The sequence below is a fragment of the Gadus morhua genome, chromosome 22 (genome assembly GCF_902167405.1).
Source record: "Gadus morhua chromosome 22, gadMor3.0, whole genome shotgun sequence".
Classification (NCBI taxonomy): Eukaryota; Metazoa; Chordata; class Actinopteri; order Gadiformes; family Gadidae; genus Gadus; species Gadus morhua.
The window spans coordinates 8821196-8843695 of record NC_044069.1 but is presented as its reverse complement, the minus strand read 5'-3'; the positions used below and the strand labels follow the sequence as shown (position 1 = coordinate 8843695).

The 22500-nt window shown below is 48.9% G+C and overlaps 1 protein-coding gene across 2 annotated transcripts in view; it reads left to right on the top strand.

Moving 5' to 3' along the window:
- trps1 (trichorhinophalangeal syndrome I) overlaps positions 1 to 22500 on the top strand; it is a 112475-nt gene that overhangs the window by 49502 nt on the left and 40473 nt on the right. For both annotated transcript variants that reach the window (XM_030348088.1, XM_030348089.1), the window contains exons 3-8: positions 4215 to 5057; positions 7343 to 7458; positions 12990 to 13596; positions 14718 to 14929; positions 15630 to 15807; positions 16047 to 16287. In XM_030348088.1, the coding sequence (XP_030203948.1) occupies positions 4215 to 5057; positions 7343 to 7458; positions 12990 to 13596; positions 14718 to 14929; positions 15630 to 15807; positions 16047 to 16287 (2197 nt within the window). The remainder of the gene's footprint in view (positions 1 to 4214; positions 5058 to 7342; positions 7459 to 12989; positions 13597 to 14717; positions 14930 to 15629; positions 15808 to 16046; positions 16288 to 22500) is intronic.

Here is a 22500-nt window from a genome sequence, read left to right as displayed (position 1 = left end):
CATAGACTGGCTTCCCACCACATTCATCTGTAGTTTTCCACTGTGCGTGAGTGTGTGTGTGTGTGTGTGTGTGTGTGCGCGTGTGTGTGTGTCGCACATGCACGGACGAGGATGATGGATTCTTGACTGGGTGTGGTGAATGTCAAATGAGATTTTCCTCTGCGTAACACACACTTGTACACACACATGCACCCCCCCCCTCCACACACACACACACACACACACACACACACACACACACACACACACACACACACACACACACACACACACACACACACACACACACACACACACACACACACACACACACACACACACACACACACACACGGTTCCTAGGCTGGTCTAGGCGTGGGCCCTTGCAGACATAAATTGCTTAATTTTAATAGTAGTTTGCCCGTGAGAGAGAGGGACTGACGTAGAGCGCGCCAGAGAGGGCCCGAGGAAGGCGTGGGGGGTTAACAAAGGCTATGGAATGCTAAAACGGCAGAATAAAGATAATTAGGTTTATCTACGACATGGATACGCATATAGACTCATATGCACACTAGCCTCTTCTCTAGTCGCTTATCATTTTCTCTCTCTCTCTCTCTCTCTCTCTCTCTCTCTCTCTCTCTCTCTCTGTCATTTATATGTGTCTGTTTGTTCTGTCTGTGCAATGAGTTGATCATTATCAACAAATTTCCCACGCTTCGCTTAGTGGATGTGCGTGTTTTTATTTTAACCAGTAAACCTAAAATGCTTTTATGTTTCCAAATTGCTCTACGTAAACAAGGGATGTCTCTCGCCCCAGACACTTAGACCAGAATCCCATCTATAATACAATGCTGTGGTGTCACAGGACATGTTTGTATTATGTTTACCTAAATCATATCATGCAATGGTTTCTTATGATTATGTTATAAAGGGTAACGGTTGTTGTAGAATTCATTTTATTAATCATGTAGGCCTACATATTTAATTATGTTTTCTAATTGTATTCTTACTTTTCCTTGCCAAATCACCTATATCTTATTCATGTTATGAATGTCACAATTCATATCAGTATTATTAATTCATTTATTCATTCATAAGTTATCCATGTATTTATTTATAAATGACTTTTTCCTTACAAAATTGCCATTATGTCATAGTTATTATTATTTATCATGTGTTCAGCATAGTCATATTTTTTCTAGTCAATTTACAGTTGTCTTTTCTCGAAGGGAGCATGGGTGTGTCCAGTCTTTGGTTGCCACGCCGTAGTCTTCTGAAAGGGGATTCTGTCGCGGTCTTGTAGCGCGTCATCTGCTGCATCCTGGAAGCCGGGGCTAATGCATTTAGAGCAGATATTTTAATATTATGTGTGAACAGATTTCTCTTTGCTCTCATCTCGGTTTCTCTTACACACAAATACCTGCATTGTGTAGATACACACACACATGCACACACACGCACACACACACACACACACACACACACACACACATACACACACACACATACACACACACACATACACACACACACGCGCGCGCGCAGGAACACAAGCGCACACATTGACAGGAACACACACACACACACACACGCGCGCGCGCACTCCGAACACACACAGGAACACACCCACTCGTGATCACACAACCACTCTTTCGTGAGTGCACACATGCACACACACACACCCATACACGCATATGCCAAAGACGCGCATGCAGTGCAAACACATGCACACAAACTGATGAGTGCACACATACAGACAGGCACAATACTTACGATCATCTTTCTTTGATTATAAGAGTTATCAGATTCGGATTCTTTGAGGCGTCTGTGGCATAGACGTTGCGTTTGCCAGTACACACACACAGAAACACACAGAGAGTCACACACACACACACACACACACACACACACACACACACACACACACACACACACACACACACACACACACACACACACACACACACACACACACACACACACACACAGTATCCCTCTATCAGTCTCTGGGTTTACAGATGACGATGAACTAAGCGCCGACAAATAACCACATTTGCATGCAAACAGGAAAGCATGCGCACATGCACACTGACACACACCCGCACACATGCACTCGTTCTGGATTCAAACGGAGCGACCACAATTGTCCGCTTTTCAAACAATGGAGAGATTATGGTTTAACATAAACCATATGCCGAGTTATTTGATGGCTTTATGTGGCGATTATGAGCGGACGAGCGAGGGAGAGGGAAACGGGGAGCGAGAGAGGGACGAGAGACTGGGGGGAGAGGGAGAGTAGGCGCGCAAGATAAATAGGTAATAAAGTAGAAAAAGAAACTGATTGCTGATCACAGTGATGCTAATGATGCTAACGGTAATTATTAATGGCTGATTAAGAATGAAAGAGTCGGGGGAGAGAGAGAGCGAGACAGAGAGAGGGAGATGGGGGAGAGAGAGCGATATAGAGCAGGAGAGAGAGGGACATAGAGAGAGATGGGGAGAGAGATATAGAGAGAAAAATGGGGGAGAGAGACAATGAGAGGACAGGACAGTGGGGGGGAAATCAAAGTAACCCAACAGAGGCTGGAGAAGGATCACTAGGCTTATGGACGTAATGGGGAGATAAGACATGAAAAATGCAACACACCAAAACCAACTCCGAAATGGAGGTCACAAATGAAAGGACGGGATGCCTGGAAGACTGTTTTAGAAGGAGAGCCAAAAGGAAGAGTGGAGGTAGCTAATGAACACTGATGGGGAACCGGTCCCCAGACTTTGTAGTTCTGCTGGGACCGTCTGAAGTGTCTGGTTTTATGTTATGTTTGTGTTCTGGATGTACTACTTTTCCTCTGTCACCCCCCCCCCCCCCCCTTTCTGTCTCCTCCTCTCTCTGCCCCCACCTCCTCTGTCTCTCTCTCTCTTTGCCTCTCTCTCTCTCTCTCTCTGTGGCCCCGCTATGTCTGTCTCTCTGATATGACGTGTGTGTGTTTGATGTGGTTGTGTGTTGAAGATTCTCACAAATGGTTTCCATAACGATAAAAAGAGGCACTAACTGTTTTCAAAGAAAAAAAAAGGGGAAAGAAAAAACAACTTTAAAGCTCATATAGATCCGCTCTATCTTTCACCCAATCTCTCATGCTGTGGCGCTCTCTCTCTCTGTCTCTCTGTTTCTATTTCACTCTGTCTGTCTTCCTCCCATTCTTTTTTCTCTCTGTCTCTCTCTCTCTCTGTCGCTCTCTCTCTCTCTTGCTCACTCGCAGACTATCTGTCATTCTTTCTCTTTCTCTCTGTTTCTCTTTCTCTCTGTCTCTCTGTCTCTCTTTCTCTGTTTGTCTCTGTCTGTTTCTCTTTCTCCCTCTCCCTCCCTCTCTCTGTCTGTCCGTCTCTGTAGGTCTGTCTGTCACTCCCTGTCTCTTCCTCCCGTTCTCGCTCTCTCACCTGTCTTTCTCAGTCTCTCTCTCTCTCTCTCTGTCTCTGTTTCTGTCTCCGTCCCTGTCTCTCTCTCGGTCTCTGTCTCTCTGTATTGGTCTGTGTCCTTCGCCCCTTTCCAAAACGCTCACGACAGCAGTGATGGTTCTGATTTGCGAAGACGGTTATTCTTTGAGGACCTTTTTTTTCTTCTCTTCCTTGCGGCCGACAAGCGTCACCAATTTTCGCCGTTCAAAGCGCTCTGTAAATTGGATCAAAAGCCGCCCGGCCGTGCACATCACTGTCAGAGCGCAGTGTGCGCGCACGTGCATGTGTGGCGTGCACGTTCGTAATAAGCAGCACATTATGACGATGCCCTGGTCACCTCGTAAGTCTCCCCAGCTCCACTACAGGAAGCTGCTCTCCGATTCTTTATGTTCTCATTCTGTTACTTCTGGTCCATAAATGTAACTTTTCATCCCACTATCAATTGAATTAAATCCATAAATATCAAAAGTAGCCCATATGGTATCTGAAAGACTTATCAAATGTCTCAATCTGAGGTAGAGTTCAGATTGAAGGGCGTGTTTTCTGTTTGAATAGCAGAAGATGCATTTTGCTGTTTTTCTCCTCTTTTCGCTCACTGGGTTGGGTCCACAGATACACGTTTTACTGCACCTTTACTCCAAACTTCATGGCAGATAAACTGCAGATGGAAGGAAGTGTTTACAGTTTGCAGCAGCACTAAAACATGTCCCTATCTCTCCCCCTCTCTCCCCCTCTCTCCCCCTCTCTCCCCTTTTCCCCTTCCCTTCTCCTTCCTCCAGAGATGGTGAGGAAAAAGAATCCCCCGATCCGGAGCGTGGGAGGCGAGGAGGAGGAGGAAGAGGAGGGGAGGAGGAGGAGGCCGACGACGGCGGGAGGAAGAGCAGCAGCAGGAGGCGGAGGAGGAGGAGGAGGAGGAGAGGAGGAAGACGAAGGGGAGGAGGAGGGCCGCGTTGGAGCCGAGGCCGACAGGATCATCCGACCCTCGGAGCCCGAGTCGTCGGGGCGGACGCGCGGCGACCGGGGGGAGGGCGACGACGAAGAGGAGGAGGAGGAAGAGGAGGAGGAGGAGGAAGAGGTCGGGAGCGAGTGCGTCTCCTCCTCCTCCGTCTCGCCGTCGTCGGTGGGGGTGCGCGACGACCGCTACAACCGCCGCCACGCCGGGCGGAAGGGAGCGGGCGGCGCCAAGCAGACGGACCGACGGACAGACCGCGGCCAATCGGAGCCCGAGGGCGAGGGCGACCGGAAGGACCTAGAGAGGGAGGCGGGCGAGGACGAGGAGGGGGGAGACGGAGGAGGAGGGAGGGAGCGCCTGGCCGCCCAGCACCACCACCACCACCTCCTCCTCCTCCCGCCCCAGCCTCAGCTGTCGTCGCGGGAGACGGCCGGCGGCGAGGGCGGGCCCACGGCGGAGACTCCGCCCCTCTCGGCCAGCCCGTCGCCCAAGCTGCAGGACTTCAAGTGCAACGTGTGCGGCTACGGTTACTACGGCAACGACCCCGCCGACCTGGTGAAGCACTTCAGGAAGTACCACCTGGGCCTGCACAACCGCACGCGGCAGGATGCGGCGCTGGACACTCACATCCTGGCCCTGCACAACATGGCGCCCCAGATCACCCTGCCCGGTAGGTGGAGCTCCCGGCCGCTGATAACTGATCGAGGGGGGTAACTGATCGATGGGGGTAACTGATCGATGGGGGTAACTGATCGATGGGGATAACTGATCTATGGGGGTAACTGATCGAGGGGGGTAACTGATCGATGGGGATAACTGATCGATGTGGGTAACTGATCGATGTGGGTAACTGATCGAGGGGGGTAACTGATCCATTGGGGATAACTGATCGCGGAGGGTAACTTATCGAGGGGGATAACTGATCCATGGGGATAACTGATCCATGGGGATAACTGATCGCGGAGGGTAACTGATCCATGGGCATAACTGATCGAGGGGGGTAACTTATCGAGGGGGGTAACTGATCGAGGGGGGTAACTGATCGAGGGGGGTAACTGATCGAGGGGGGTAACTGATCGAGGGGGGCTACTGATCGAGGGGGATAACTGATCGAGGGGGATAACTGATCGTGGGGGGTAACTTATCGAGGGGGATAACTGATCCATGGGGATAACTGATCGAGGAGGGTAACTGATCGAGGGGGGTAACTGATCCATGGGGATAACTGATCGAGAAGGGTAAGTTCTGATCGAGGGGGATAACTGATCGAGTGGGGTAACTGATCGAGGGGGATAACTGATTGAGGGGGATAACTGATTGAGGGGGATAACTGATCGAGGGGGATAATTGTTCGATGGGGATAGCTGATCCATGGGGATAACTGATCCATGGGGAAGACTGATCGCTGTTGATAATTGATCCATGGGGATAACTGATCAAGGGGGATAACTGATCGAAGGGGATGACTGATCGATGGGGATAACTGATCAATGGGGAAGACTGATCACTGTTGATAACTGATCCATGGGGATAACTGATCCATGGGGATAACTGATCGAGGGGGATAACTGATCACTATTGATAACTGATCGATGGGGATAACTGATTGATGGGATAACTGATCGATTGGATAACTGATCAATGGCATAACTGATCGATGGGGATAACTGATCGCTATTGATTACTGATTACTAACTGATCGATGTGGATAACTGATCGCTGTTGATTACTGATTACTAACTGATTGATGTGGATAACTGATCGCTGTTGATGATTGATTAATGTGGATAGCTGATCGCTGTTGATAACTGATTGATGTGGATTGTTGCTCGCTGTTGATAACTGATCTCTATTGAGAACTGATAGCTATTGAGAACTTATTGATAATGAGAATTGGTTTATATTGAGATATTAAACAGTGAGAAATAATTGATATAGGCAGTATTAACAGCTTTGTTATCAACTGATATTAACGGATATTGATCTTAGTTTGTGCTAGCACTAAGATAAGACAAGATATTCGTGCTTTAAGGCATTAAGACGGCATCAAATTTAATCATACATTATATTATTAAATGTGTGGCTCGTAATAACATAATTCGTCATTCCTTAACCTGATATTAAATTGGCTCAACATTTGTACTGCTCTCCTTACATGAGCTTAGCGACGATACCTGCAGAGTTTAACATAATGAGCTTAATGGTAATGGTACTTAAGTGGAATCCAAACGTTCCCCCCCTCTGTCCAGGATTAACTTAATTGTATCATTATCCCATTGAATCCTTGCCTGGGTAATATGGATGTGTCCTTCATTCCTCTTGCTAGGTCGCCGGGTATCCTCTTGAACTAAACACTCCCAAAGAGTACTCCAGGATAAAGTGTTCTTCTAAGCGCTGTGACCTTGGCTATGTTCTATCTCGCTGTCATTCCGTAGCGAGTCGGGCTCCCCTCCTCGCCTTTCCTTAATCTTCTCGGCCGTTGAAGCGGCCCCCGGACTTAAATCATGGTATCCTACGCAGGAAGTTTACTGGAGATTGCTGTGTGACACAATGCTTAGAAAAGCCGGTCCAACGGTCGGGATTCGCCCGCGTCCAATCCCCCCTTTAAACGCCACCTAGTCGGCTTAACCATCTCTTTTCAACACCGCCAAACCTGCTAGTGCTGGTCTCTTCAAAGGCTTAGCGAACAAACAATATGAAGGAAAGAAGGAAGGAAGGAGGAAATAGTTTTGTAATGGCTTCCTCGCTGCTGCTTTCCTCCTGCTTCCTCAAGGGAAGATTGAATGAGCGATAGGAACGGAACAAGTTACCAAGATGGTATTGGAGCACAGCCTTTCTCTGACGTCTTTGTTTGTGTGTGTGTGTGTGTGTGTGTGTGTGTGTGTGTGTGTGTGTGTGTGTCTGTGTGTGTGTGTGTGTGTGTGTGTGTGTGTGTGTGTGTGTGTGTGTTCCCAGATCTCCAGGCGGGCCAGGCCCAGAGGATCCAAGCCAAAGACACGGGGAAGACGAGGCACGAGGCATACGGGCAGCAGCACCGGGCGGCCATGATGAACGGGACGTACGATGTACAGGTGAGAGAGAGGGGGAGGGAGGGAGGGAGGGAGGGAGGGAGGGAGGGAGGGAGCGGGAAGGTTAGATGAAGAAGGAGGGATGGAGTGAAAAAGATGGGTTGGATGGAGAAAGAGAGAGAGAGAGAGAGAGAGAGAGAGAGTGAGAGAGAGAGAGAGAGAGAGAGAGAGAGAGAGAGAGAGAGAGAGAGAGGAGAGAGAGAGAGAGAGAGAGAGAGAGAGAGAGTGAGAGAGAGAGAGAGAGAGAGAGAGAGAGAGAGAGAGAGAGAGAGAGAGAGAGAGAGAGGGGAGAGAGAGAGAGAGAGAGAGAGAGAGAGAGAGAGAGAGAGAGTGAGAGTGAGAGTGAGAGAGAGAGAGAGAGAGTGTGAGAGAAAGAGGGAGGGAGGGGAAGGATGGAGGATGGGGAAGAGAGATTGGGATTGATGGGTGAGAAAGGCGAAGGAGGGATGGAGTGAAAAATAAGGATAAATGGAGAGAGAGAGAAAGAGGATGGATGGATGAGAGAGGGAGAAATCAGGAAGGATGGGATAGAGGGAGGAATTATTATTAACCTTTATTTACCCAGGCAAGCAAATTAAGAACAAAATTATTATTTCCAAGTGCAGCCTGAAAAGAGCTAGAAGCTCTTTAAGGGGAAGTGGGAGGGGAGTGCCAAAAGTGAAAACAAGGTTATATAAATTACACAGTTAGAACAATACAATATAATACAATACAATACAATACAATAAAACAGTTAATCAGTAGGGCATGACAAGAAGGCCTATTTAGCAAGTGCGGGAGTCAACTTTGATTCGTTGCATTTTGTTTGAAGACAGAGGGAGAGGTGAAGACAGAACGTTTAAGGGTGTTTTGTAGGGTGCTCCAGTCACAGGCTGCAGCGAACCGGAAGGCACTGCGTCCGAAGACGGTGCAGACTTTGGGGATGGAGAGGTTGATGAATGCATTGGACCTTAAATTGCGGGCAGGGTGGGAGAGATGCAGAAGGGAAGAGAGGTAGAGAGGTGTAATGCCAAGAATGGTTTTGTAGATAGTCTGGTGTGAAGGGAAGTCCAGTCTACCAGGTTATATAGGTTGCAGTGGTGAGTGGTGAATGGAGCCCCAGTGGCAAAGCGAACGGCGGAATGGTGGAGTGGGTCCAATTTACTGAGAGTGGAGTGAGATGCCATTCTGTAGATGGAGTCGCCATAGTCGAATATGGGTAGGAGGGTCATTTTGACGAGCATATGTTTGGCTGCACGAGTGAAGGAGGCCTTATTGCGATAAAGGAAGCCCAGACAAGCTTCGACTTTAGACTGTAGGTGCTTGATATGAGTGGTAAATGAGAGGGATGAATCCAACCAGAGGCCAAGGTATTTATAACAGGACACAAACTCTAGTTCAGAGCCATCAGCACAGAAGATTTTTGGGAGGTGGGAGCGTGTTTTCCGTTTTTTTTGGTGGTGGTATGAACGGAGGGGGAGAGTAAGAGGGATGGATGGAGAGAGAGATCGGGATGGAGGGATGCAGAGATATGGAGAGGGGCGGCTAGAAAGTCGACCTGCGTTTGTGGCGTTGTGTTAGCTAATCCTCTGAATTCACAGAGAGATACAAGGGACTTAATTTCTAAGGCCTTGTGCAAGCAGCTCTAAACCGAAGGGGCAGCCACCATGAATGATTCAGTTCACTGCTGTCGCGGGAACCTTGAAGCTAATGTCTACAGCCGGCAGCTTTTTAAGGATTTAAACGTCACAGACAAGATGGCAGCTGTATCTAAATAAAATATTACCAAACCCCAAAGTTGCGGATGCTGTGTTCAGAGTGATGTGGCCGCAAAACGCCCTCTCACATTTCTTTTAAGTGTTTTGTTTTGAGTCTTTCATATTTTAGAAAAATAATATTGAGGGGAAAAAGCATTTAAAATGACGTGAATTCATTTTGATCTTGAACGTTTTCTCTTTTGAACCCACCTCTTTTGGATCAGGATACTAGCTAAACACCAAGTCTAAGCAGGTGTGTGTCTGTGTGTGTTTATGAGGAAGTGTCTGTGTGTGGAAGGGAGCAGGGTGTATACCAGTGTGTAGCGTTGTGCTGTCCAGTGTTAAGCAGCAGAGTCTACTGCTGTAGCTGTCATCCACTTTGATTTCACCTTGAACACCATTGTGTGTGCGTTTGTGTGTGTGTCTGTGTGTGTGTGTGTGTTTGTGTGTGGGGGGGATGTAGAATGGTTACATCAATAAAGACAAATCGTTTTAATCCAGGATAAATCAACATTTTATTTCCCTCAGTTTAACTCATCATAAACACAGATGCATAAATATGAATTTGCATCAAAAGTGATTCATAGACGGACATTATCACATGTTTACCTTCAACCAAGGCTGCACAATTAGTCGGTCTGATTTGAGATATGCTCATTAATAAAGGCGGTCATGTGCGATAATAGCCACTTTGAGTGTTCTCCTGCATAGATTTATGCACGCTCTGCTCCCCAGCATTGCCCAGGGTCTTTGCGTCTGACACACAGTTGTTGCTGTGTTGGGGCTAATGTTGCACTGCACTGTTGCATCTGAACCACCACAAACCCATGTTTGGGCAAATAATCAAGATGGCTGCCGTGCCCATTGTTCTGATGGTAATTGAAGTGATTATTGCAGAGTGACAGTAATGGATTCAAACAGCGCTTATATTGCTGGAGTGCGCTGGTATTAACCATTAGAATGTGTTGTAATCATAACTTGTTTTCATAAGCCTGTAAATCCAGCCTCATAACTGAAGTGAGTAATTTATGGGTTGAACAAGCTGTAAACGATGTGGTGTGTGTGTGGGTGTGTGTGTGGGTGATATTGTGTGTTTGTGTGTTTGCTTGCCCAATACATTGGGCGTCATGTGTTAGAAACCTTTATAGACGGACAGACGGATAGGAACAGACGGACTGACAAATTGGGCACCTGGAACACAGACGGACTGTGCACGTGCACGCACACACGTGCACGCTCAGTACAGCTGTTGCTTGCTGTTTACAGTGAACAGCATGTCCTTAAGAGAAGTTATGTTAATTAAATGGCATGATCCAAACCCTCTGAATTCCATATAAAATATACCCGCTTTATTTCGTGCATTATACATAAAAGAGTCAGTAAATGAACTCTAGACAACGAAGGCTTTGACGGAGTGGACATGTTGCGTTAGTACAAAGGTTGGCTGATAAGTATTTATTTTACAAACTTTGTCTTGCAAACTATTTCCATTTTCTTTATGGGGGGGGGGGGGGGGGGGGGGGGGGCTGTCATTGTAATTACATTATATCGACCGGCCACGGGCCGCGCCACTGAACAGCAGCACAGTTAGCCCTCCCCAGCCTCTCTCTTTAATTGGAGCACTCCTAGTAAAACACATAAAAAGTAAGTCAAAACACGCATGCTGAATAGAAAAAAAGAAATACAATGCTTGTCTTGATCTGTATCACGAACGCTGTAATTACAGCCGATTCCCTCGCTCTCTGCCGTCTTTAAAGCAGGCTCTCACCCCCTTCGCTTGTTACCATTTGGCTCAAGGTCCAGGACTTTATGCGTGGACATGAACAGTGCAGTTTTGTCTGGAAGATTTAAACAAGATGATCTAATAAACTTCTGGTGTGTGTGTGTGTGTGTGGGTGCGTGTGCGTGTGCGAGACAGGCGTAGTCAAGGAGTTTCATTTCATTTAAAACAGCAGCCTTTAATGGGCGTATGTCACGTAATGGACACAGACATGCGCTTTCACACACACACGCACACAAACACACACACACACACGTGCACAAGCACAGATTACGCATACATTGAGTCAGAAATAGTAAATCCAGTGGGCTTAAGTCGTCATTACGAAGAAAAAGTGAAAGTGCAAAAAATCGAATGAAAGGGTTCTCTATTCCTCTTTTTTCACTCGCTCTCTCCGTTTTCCCCTCCGCCGCCCACATTCAGGAAAATTCCATGCTGTCATTCGCTAGTGCGAGACACCTTGTGAGCCAATGAGATCGCAGGTATAGAAAAAAGTGAGTAGGAAATGAGGGGAGGGGAGGAGATCTAGACAGAGGGTGGGACACGGCAATAGAGGGAGGGAGGGAGGGAGGGAGGGAGGGAGGGAGGGAGAGAAAGAGAGGGAGGGTGGGAGGAAGAGGGAGGGAGAGAGAACCAGTAGTTTACCGGTAGTTGTAATTGGTTGTTATGAAGGCTGGTCAAACAGATGTCAGACGCGTTTAACTGTATTTTTATCCCTCCTTTTTTTCTACCCTTTTGTTTCCCTCCATTCCCTGCTTTACACTTTTGTTCTCTATTTTTATCTCTCTCTCCCTCCCTCGCTTGACTCGTATTCTTTCAGTTGCTCTTTTTCCCGGTTCCATTCTTCGTTGGCTCCTCTGTCCTAATTTATCATCCCCTTCATCTCTGCTCTTTTAGACCAACTGTAGTTATATTACGTCTAAGAATCCAAACCAAATCCCTCAGGAACAAAAAACACAAAAGAAAAGCAGCGGGGTGAAAAAAAAGCAAAACCCAAATGTCACAATAAAGAAGAAACAGCTCTTTGTACTTAATGTTAAAACTAGCCCAAACCCTGGCATTATCCTCCACAGCACTATATTCCTTATTATAATACTACATTTCAAAGGGTAAACAACTCGTAGATCGGTTTTTAATTAGTATTCCCACTCAAAAACCAACTATGGGACCTGGGTTCAAACGAGGTTACAAAGCGAGCTTGACAAGCCTTGCTCTGATCTAAGCGTGCGGAGTGGCCATTTGGTTGACTTAATTACAATACACATGCACAGACATGCTTTGTTTTGGATGCTAGGTTTTGGCCGATGGCCGCTGTTGCTATTTCCCCCTCTTTGAGAGCCAAAGTATGATTTGTCAGTAAGATAATGGAAGTTGCACTGATGTTTCGGTCACTTAAAAACAAGGACACTCAAACACTCTTTAAGTGTTAGATGAAGTTTTAATTACTACTTTTAGAAGTTGGATGGTTTCAGAAGCATTGATATCATTTGTTGGATCTTGTGTTTCCTTTGTTTGTGATTAAAAAACATCACATTTAATTTGCTTGTGCTCTTGTCTAACACGACTTAGCGGTTTGATTCCCATTGGGGCAGCCATTTTGAAAGGTCATGCACTTGCGTTGTAGCTTTAGAAAGTCGTCCACTTAACAGCGTATATTTGTACAACTATAATTAGAGGTGTGTCTGTATGAATGTCTGCATTAACTCGACCGCCGTTTCACCCGATCGACCGCACTCATGGCGGGTGTAGTCTAGTCAAAGCTACAGGTAGCGATACCAGCGGCCAGGCAGTCTGCCTCTTTCAAACAGGCACATTTTGAACAGCCTCCGCACTAGTGCACTTGGAATCACTACAAATTTGGATTCACCAACAGTGTTGTCAATTCACCAGATGCATTTCTTTGCTGACCCAATTCGTTGGCCGAAGTCGGTTGGAGTACGATCTAAGTCGTCCACAACCGCCTACGCGTTTCTCCCCGTGTGTACGCTAACTTCGGACGCGTCTTCCTCTTCCTGTAGGTGACGCTGGGCGGAACCCTCATCGGGATCGGACGCAAGACGCCCGATTGCCAGGGCAACACTAAATACTTCCGCTGCAAATTCTGCAACTTCACGTACATGGGCAGCAGCTCCCTGGAACTCGAGCAGCATTTCATGACCTCGCACCCAAACAAGGTCAAAACCCCGCCCCCAACACCGCACCCGCTGGCCAATCACAGCCTGGTGAGCCACGAGCTCCACACCAAGGACCGGGGCCTGCTCCTGGACGGCGTGGAGCGCACCGCAGTGAGGGCGGAAGACGATTCGCTGGCCGGGTACTTCATCCCGGTCAGGGGCGTCTCCGATTCGCCGGGCTGGTCGGGGGAGGCGGGCCGGGGCGGCGTCATGGCCTACTATTGGTGCAAGTTCTGTAGCTGGAGCTGCGAGTGGGCCGGGGGTGCCGGGAAGCTCCTGGAGCACTACGAGCAGAGACACAGGACGAGCCCGGGGGGGGCTCTGAGCCCCAGACACTCCAACCACGGGGGGCTGGAGAGGGAGAGGGAGAGGGGAGGGAGGAGAGACGGAGACGAGAGAGACCACGGCGCCTTCAAGAGCCGGAAAGACCCGTCGTCCAACGTGAACCAAGGTAACCTACCCACAGGATTTATGTTGACGCATGTATCTCTTCTGCTATCTTCATCACAGCGAACGCCATAGGCTTAGGCCTCAATGTTCACAGTCTACCACTAGGCAGCCTTGAGCATGACGCCTTACCCATGCCTGCATCTCAGTCCAGAGATGGGTTCTATTGAAGCATCTGCTGATTAAGTATTAAGTATTACTAAATAGTTAAAAACGACTCTTGTTTCATTGTTTCGTCCTTTTTTATCTTCTAGTAGACCCTGAATGTTATACGCAAGACTTGGTTCTCGAAAAGTATAGCTCACTTTCTTTCTCCCGTCGATGTACAGAAAAAAAGGCTTTCTAACCTCACCAGACCTCTCCAAGCCTTGGAGGAACAAGCCGATCTCCCAGCTCCATCTTTAATTCTACGCTGTACTACACGCTTATACGGCCTCCTCTTTAAGACAACTCGTGTTCCTTTGCTGACGGCTACATGCACACAGTTCATTGCCCAACTATCTGATGATAACACATGGCCCGTAGTTAGTTCTACAACTCTGGTACAATGCACTCAAATGGGGCTACAGTAGGGGTGGAGGACCTCGGCTTAGCGCATAACCCCGTCATCCAAACAAGCACTCCTTGGTTCCTTCCTCAAAGATCGGTTTCCGTTGACAACTGCATGCAATCTGGGGGTCACATGACCTCCCTGCTCGTTAAGTTTTGCCGTAGTTCCGTACTTTCTTGAACAACTTTTCCTCTCTGATTTCTTCAGGGAACGACAGACTCCCTTGCTTAACATTCTCCTCTCGTGCAAATTACAGCTAATAATTGGTTCTGATCATGGCTCTGTGCTAAATCCTTTTCTCTTCTAATTTCTTTCTGATTTTTTTTAAATAATTACTCGACAACAAATACAAAAGGACAAACACAGCAGGCAAAAGGCAGCAAATACCAATGACGCCCGGAATTAAAAATGCATTCATCAAAAAGGAAACAATGGACAATTAGCAAACAGAATCAAGCACAAAAAACAACCACCCAAAATTAAACCGCTCTAAAAGTCGGATCACAGCAAGACCCTTTCTGAAACCCTTCTAACTCCTCGACCCCCCCCCCCCCCCCCCCCCCTCTGTATTCCAGATCCGTCCGGCAGCGACCCGGAAGCGGTGGTGACCAGCTACAACTGCCAGCTGTGTGACTTCCGCTACTCCATGGCCCACAGCGCCGAGGTGATCGTGGTGGCTCCCCTGCTGCTACACTACCAGCACAGCCACAGCATCCACCGCTGCTGCATCCAGCACTGTCTCTACTGCCCCCAGGGGCTCTGCCAGCCCCACAAACACTTGGGAGAGGTGAGGGCAGCGCCGCTAACCACCAACCCAGCCCCCATCCCCCCCCCCCCCCCCGCCCACCGCCCACCGCAGGCCTCTGCGTTGTGTGTCGTGTGTTGTTGTTTTGGTTTTTGTCTTTGACCCCGCCCACATTCGGTCCACCATTGTCTTTACTCGTTGCTCATTGCTAGTCTCGTTCGCTCTTGCTCTCGCTCTCGCTCTCGCTTTCTCTTTCTCTCGCTCGCTCTCGCTCTCTATCTTGCCCTTGCTTTCTCGCTCTCGCTCTGTCATTCTCGCTCTCTCTATCTGTCGCTCTCTCTTGATCTCGCTCCCTCATTCTCGCTCTCTGTATCTCTCGCTCTCTCTATATCTCGCTCTCTCTGAATCTCTCGCTCTCTCTTGATCCCGCTCTCTCACTCTCTGTAAGAGTGTTCCTTTGCCCCTGAGATGTTGTTGTTACTATATTTTTTTGAACAAGTCTCAAGTTAACCCCCCTTCAGGGAGGAAAACTTCTTTGCAAACAGCGAAAAAAAACGGTTTGTGTTTTGTACTGTGGATGTGAAAAAACTGCAGAAAAAGACGTGCTGTAGGCGATGGCATATTCATGTATTAGTAACTTCATGTTGAGCTACAGTGCTGACGACGCTGTGACGACGCGTATTAACGTATTGATAAGTCAATGGTGAGCTTCGGTCCTGACGACACTGTGTCCTCTCCCAAGGTGTCCCACCCCTTCGCCTGCTGCAAGCCCTCCTGCCCCAAGTGTTGCTCCAAGCTGACGGGGGACGGCGCCATGGCGGGGAAACCGGGGATGGTGACGTCGCCCAACGCCACCCCCACCCCCCCACCGGTGTTTCACCCCTCCAACCACCCTCCAGCCCATCCTGAAGTCACGCAAGGTAATTAATGAGATGGGCCATTAGGTTTCCCTCAAAGTACTTTTATCGCGGTGGTTTCGCTTTTAATTATAAGTTAGCAGTAGGACACTATCCCACTCTAAGCATTAAAGGGGTCTGGGTTTGATTCCACTCTCTGACAAAACAAGGAAACACTAAACAACCAAAAGGTAAAATGCTTAACAGCCAAAGCTCAAAGAGTTCAACGACAACAACAGCGTGGTGGTCTCTCCGTCCCCCAGGCGTCACCCACCTGTGCGACCAGTGTGCCTACGCCACGGCCGACATCGACGTCCTGCTCCAGCACTACGAGGGCTGCCATTCGCTGAGCAGCCTGAAGGGGGCGTCGCCGCCACCGCGGAGGGTCAAGGCCGAGGACGGCGCGACGGCGGGGGAGAGGGACGGCGGCGGCGAGCGGGAGTTCTCCTGCACCAAGTGTCACTTCATCACCGAGGTGGAGGAGGAGATCTTCAGACACTACAGGTGACACACGGGACGCCGTTGGCCACGCCCATTGGTCAGGACTGCATCAGATCGCAGACACACGCCGCACTGTGAGAGAGGAAGCGCACGGTTGCTGTGTGTGTATTAGCGTGTGTGTGTGTTTGTTTGCACTTGTTTCAGTGTGTGTGTGTGTGTGTGTGTCGTCTCACATAGTGTGTGTGTGTGTGTGTGTCCTCTCCCATAGTGTGTGTGTGTGTGTGTGTGTGTGTGCGCTTTACCAGTTTAGCCCTGTATGTGGGCGTACTCAAACACGATCCCTGACACAGCAGTGCAACGACATAACAAGGGCTCCTTACTCATTCCCCCTGTGGGTTTTATATTTAGCCCCATCAGACTCAGCGGTGGAAGGCTTTGAATGACAGGGCCCTACAAAAGAATAAAACGAAGCAAAACCCCTGACCAAAAAAAAGCCATTTTTTTATTTTTTTTGCTCCTCCACTTTTATTCACCGGGAAGCCATTTAGCGACAATTGCGCTCAACGAGCCAAAGCTAACGAACAGTGGAGCCAATCAATAGGGAAGTCAATCAGTCCTCGGCTGGTGGAACGTAGCGCGCCGCTATCGAAGGAGCCGTGATTCCCCCCCCCCCCCCCTCCCCGGCGCTCCCCATAATTGGATATCTCTGTGTGTGCTTAGGGATGTCTCACTCCCTGCCTGAGTAGAGAGCCGTGGCTGCACGGCTGCCTGGCTCCTCACAGTGTCTCACACACGCACACACACACACACACACATACTTTTTATGTCTCGTTGTAGTCTGTGGGGCGCTGGAGGGAGGGAGATGTTTTTTTTTCTGTTGTTGTTTTTTTGATCGAAGGCGAGAGTTGAAGACCTTAAAATATCACCATCGCCCAGTGAAGGATTTTGCAATTTCCTAGTTGCAGGAAGAACAGAGTGTTATTACTAAATGCTCGTGACTGCCGCCCCACGCTGGGAAAGATTTGTGATTCCTCCCCAGACCGCTGTTGTGGTGATTGCTTCTGGCAGTGGTCATTGTTTTGCTGCTATCCATTTTTCACAAAGTGATCTCTAGTATTTGGTGCCTCCCAAACACGCTGAGACATACACGCTGAGACATACACGCTGAGACATAAAGATAGCAGTGTTTATCAACAGACAACTCGGGTGCACACAAACGCACGCACATGCATAGACACACACACACGCCCTCACAAACACCCAAATAAAAGCACACAACCTCACATGTGTAAGCATTTGATATATGCTCTCAGGCAAGCAAGCAAACTAGCTTGTTTCAAGAACTACATTGAAACCCTACACACAGTTTATCACAGTTTATCCATCTTGCTGTCCATCTTGCTGTCTCTGTCATGCATTCACACACTCACACACACTCACACACTCACACACACACGCACACACACACACACACACACACACACACACACACACACACACACACACACACACACACACACATCATTGTTTGGCCTGATGGAGGAATCATATACTGAGTAGGAGAGAGAGGGAGCAATGAGGAGAGAGAGTGCGAGAGAGAGCAATGAGCAAAGAGAGAGAGAAATGAGAAAAGAGAGAGAGAGCGCACTAAGCAGATAGAAAGGGCAATGAGCAGAGAGAGAGAGTGCGCGAGAGAGAGAGCAGTGAGTGGAGAGAGAGAGAGAGAGAGAGCAGTGAGTAGAGAGAGAGAGAGCAGTGAGTAGTGAGAGAGAGAGAGAGAGAGAGCAGTGAGTAGAGAGAGAGAGAGAGAGAGAGAGAGAGAGAGAGAGAGAGAGAGAGAGAGAGAGAGAGAGAGAGAGAGAGAGAGAGAGAGAGAGAGAGAGCAGTGAGTAGAGAGAGAGAGAGAGAGAGAGAGAGAGAGAGAGAGAGAGAGAGAGAGAGAGAGCAGTGAGTAGAGAGAGAGAGAGAGAGAGAGAGAGAGAGAGAGAGAGAGAGAGAGAGAGAGAGAGAGAGAGAGAGAGAGAGAGAGAGCAGTGAGTAGAGAGAGAGAGAGGGGCATGGCAAGAAACAGAAGTGGAGGAAGAAGAATCGGAGGTCGAACATTGAGATAAAAGTCAGGACTTGGAAAGGAAAGAATGGAAAGTAAAAAAAACAAAGGAGCGGAAGAAGGAGAAGGCAAACAGAGGGAGAAAGGGGGAGAGAAGGAGAGAAGGAGTGAGAGGGCGAGAGTCATAGACACACATGGGGGTTCCGGGGAGGGAGGGGAATGGATTTCATAGTCCCCTCACGTTCCTAACGGAATCTAAGCTCTGAATCGCTGAGCTCAAATCAAATAAGAGCGTAATAAAGCCGCTAAGTTTCACACGGCTGTCGCGACTCAGGGCCACTCTGAAAGGGTTGCGAGTGCGGCTTTTTAGACTCAAGAAAACAGCCCTGATTTAATCACGCAAGCGCTTCCGACTAAAGCGGGGAGATGAATCGAGTCAGAACTGTAAAACGAAAACGAAACGACAAAAACATTCATACAGAAAAAACACATTGATATGAAAGCGACGACCAATCTGCATGTGGTTGTTACTCAGAAACAGATTGACATGAATGCTACTACCCTTATTCTTATGAATGTGTTTCAAAAACACACTCCGTTAGAAGGACCCACACATTGTCTGGTGCCGGACGCTTGACCTTAGACTGCATGCGCTTTTTTCGTTCTGAATAGCCCACCTGTCCTTAGGAGAAAAAGCAATTCATCACTTCTCCTTTCTCCTCTCCACTTTTTTTCCCCCTCCCCTCCTCTCCCCTCCTACCCTCCCCATTTTGAGTGTACGGTTGCCTCATCTCCTGCCTCTCATCTCCTCTCTTCTCCTCCTCTCCCTCCCACTCCCTCCCCCCTCTCCTCTCTCTCCTCTCTCTCCTCATTTAAATTTACATTTAGGGCATTTAGCAGACGCTTTCATCCAAAGCGACTTACCATAAATACATTTGTCAGAAGTAAGAGACACAACAATATATTGCTGTCGGTACAGTAAGAGGATGAAAGGATGTTCATAGAACAAGTGCCAAGCACTTCCAATTACGAGATTAACCCATTCCCCGTATACAACTAAGATAGCTAGGATTAGATGCTACGCTAAGAACTATTTTTAAGTGCCGGGACGTACAACAAACAATATGTGCATAAGAGGGGTGTTTTTAGGAGAGACAGGAAGGAGGAGGGACGGAGGGGGGTAAGGAGGGAGGCTATGCAGAGTCCAGGTGAAGTATCAGCAGAGTATTCCTCCCATCTCCTCTCCTCCCCGCTCCTCTCCTCTCCTCTCCTCTCCTCTCCTCTCCTCTCCTCTCCTCTCCTCTCCTCTCCTCTCCTCTCCCCTCCTCTCCTCTCCTCTCCCCTCCTCTCCTCTCCTCTCCTCTCCTCTCCTCTCCTCTCCTCTCCTCTCCTCTCCTCTCCTCACCTTTCCCCTCCCATCTCCCCTCCTCTCCTCTCCTCTCCTCTCCTCTCCCCTCCTCACCTCCTCTCCTCCCCTCCTCTCCTCTCCTCTCCCCTCCTCTCCTCTCCTCCTCTCCTCCCCTCCTCTCCTCTCCTCTCCCCTCCCCTCCTCTCCTTTCCTCTCCTCTCCTCCTCTCCTCGTCTCCTCTCCTCCCATCTCCCCTCCTCTCCTCCCCTCCTCTCCTCTCCTCTCCCCTCCTCCCCTCCCATCTCCCCTCCTCTCCTCCCCTCCTCTCCCCTCCTCTCCTCTCGTCTCCCCTCCTCTCCCCTCCTCCCCTCCCATCTCCCCTCCTCTCCTCCCCTCCTCTCCTCTCGTCTCCTCTCCCCTCCTCACCTCTCCCCTCCTCTCCTCCCCTCCTCTCCTCTCGTCTCCTCTCCCCTCCTCACCTCTCCCCTCCTCCCCTCCCATCTCCCCTCCTCTCCTTTCCTCTCCTCTCCCCTCCTCTCCTCTCCTCTCCTCTCCTCTCCTCTCCCCTCCTCTCGTCTCCTCTCCTCTCCTCACCTCTCCCCTCCTCCCCTCCCATCTCCCCTCCTCTCCTCCCCTCTCCTCTGCGTCACTTGTCAACTTGTCGTTCCAATACGAACAGCTGATGTTATCCTCTAAGCCCAGACGAATTGCTTCCCCCTCCTCATATTATATATGCAAACAAGCTTAAACGGGACGACATCCTATAAGGGGCCCATGCATAGCGTTGCGTTTTAAAGCGGCATGTTTCCAGGCAAGTTAATAGGGGAAATGGTTAATAGATATACAAATGTTTACCCAACGAATGATGGCATGTTTTTTGTTTTTTTTGTGTTTCTGAAGATGCCCTCAATAGTGAGTACGTTTTTTTCTACGATGGCGTTGCAATTACATATACATTCAGGGCGCATTTACTAGACACGTATCAAAAGCGACTTAAAACGGTACACACACACACATACTCACGTGCCAAGGGCGGAGACAACCGTGCAAGGCGAGGAGGGCTGGGGGGGGGGGTAAGGAGGGAGATGAAGATGAAGATCTATGAAGAGTCGAGGTGAACGCAGAACAAGTGAGCCTTCCTCTCATCTCCTCCCCTCCCCTCTGATTTCCTCCTCTCCTGTTTCAGAACAATTTCATGAGTTGCTCTTGAGTCACTCAACTCAGTCATTCGCCATGCGAGGAAAAAATAAACTTGCGTCAAGGGAAAAGGTCTCAACCTCCGGTATTGCGGGAACAAACTAGTTTCCTTTTTTCGGTTAAGATAGCGTCACTCTGACTGCACAACCGCCATGACAGTGAGAATTAGTAGATTTGGCCATGTTGAAATGGAGGGGAACAGTTCGGCTGTGTGTGTGTGTGAGTTTGTGTGTGTGCATGTGCGTGTGTGTGTGTGTGTTAGACAGATGCGGGTGCTGACAGCAGTCCGGGAAGAAGCAGATTGACTGTGCGTGTGTACAGTTGCAATGATACAGACCTGGCTGTGTGTGTTTGTGTGTGTGTGTGTGTGTGTGTGTGTGTGTGTGTGTGTGTGTGTGTGTGTGTGTGTGTGTGTGTGTGTGTGTGTGTGTGTGTGTGTGTGTGTGTGTGTGTGTGTGTGCTGCTGACATACAGAGGGGCCACTGTCTCTTTGCTTCACATCTGGAGGTGTTTAACTTAGCTAGGTATGAGGTACACACACACACACACACACACACACACACACACACACACACACACACACACACACACACACACACACACACACACACACACACACACACACACACACACACGTAATACACACACACACACGCTTTCTCTCACTCGCTGCATGACTCTTGCTGTCTCTCACTCACACTCCCCCTCCCATCTCTCTATCTGTCTTTCTTTCTTTCTGTCTGTGGTCCCTCTCATAGACTATTACACACACACACACACACGCGCGTGCGCGCCCGTGCACAATCACACACACACACACACACACACACACACACACACACACACACACACACACACACACACACACACACACACAGGGAGACACACGCACACAACTTCAGCATCACTATATTTTTAATGAGCTGTACTTTGTATGATGAAATTGTCTTCTTTATTTGAGAATGAGCAATGAATATAGAGCTGAAGAAGGCAATGGGGGATTGGGGGGGGGGGGGGGGAGGGGGGGGAGGGGGAGGGGGACGTGGGAATAGAAGCCACACAGCCGTGGAGGCGGCAACTTGTCGGGTGGAAAATCACAAGGAATACACCTGGCAAAGTACGCTGGAGAGTGATGCCGACACGGAGACAGGCCGAGGGCGAAGGGAGACAGAAACAGGGGGTTCTATGCCAATCACATTATGGGAGCATTTGTTCCGTAAAGCTGTTGAATCCCCCCCCCCATACACACACACACCCCCATCGTCTCTGATAATGAATGGAAGTGCGCCAGGACACAATCATCCGGCGCTCCTATGCATATTTCATATCACTGAGCATTCATTTTTCATCCACACACCTATTGGATCTGGTCTAGCTGTCACTCACGTTTTGGGGAGGGGCCTTGCATTGACAACTTTGCTATTGGAGACTCTTTCAAGGGGTAGAAGACTCTTTCACCCCTTGAAGACTCTTTCTTTTGGCCACTTGTGCCTTAGTGGCTTCACTCCGGGTGTTTTGGGAGGTGGATGGTGTTAGTAATATCTTTTTTGGGTCCACTATTTAAAAATCTCATTTTATTTGTCGTTACTGTCCTGCTCTTTTGCTGTGACCCCCGTGTTTCACCACAGAGCATCTTACGCTCCCTATACGGACATTGTGCCGGTTGTTAACGTCAGTGTGCTTG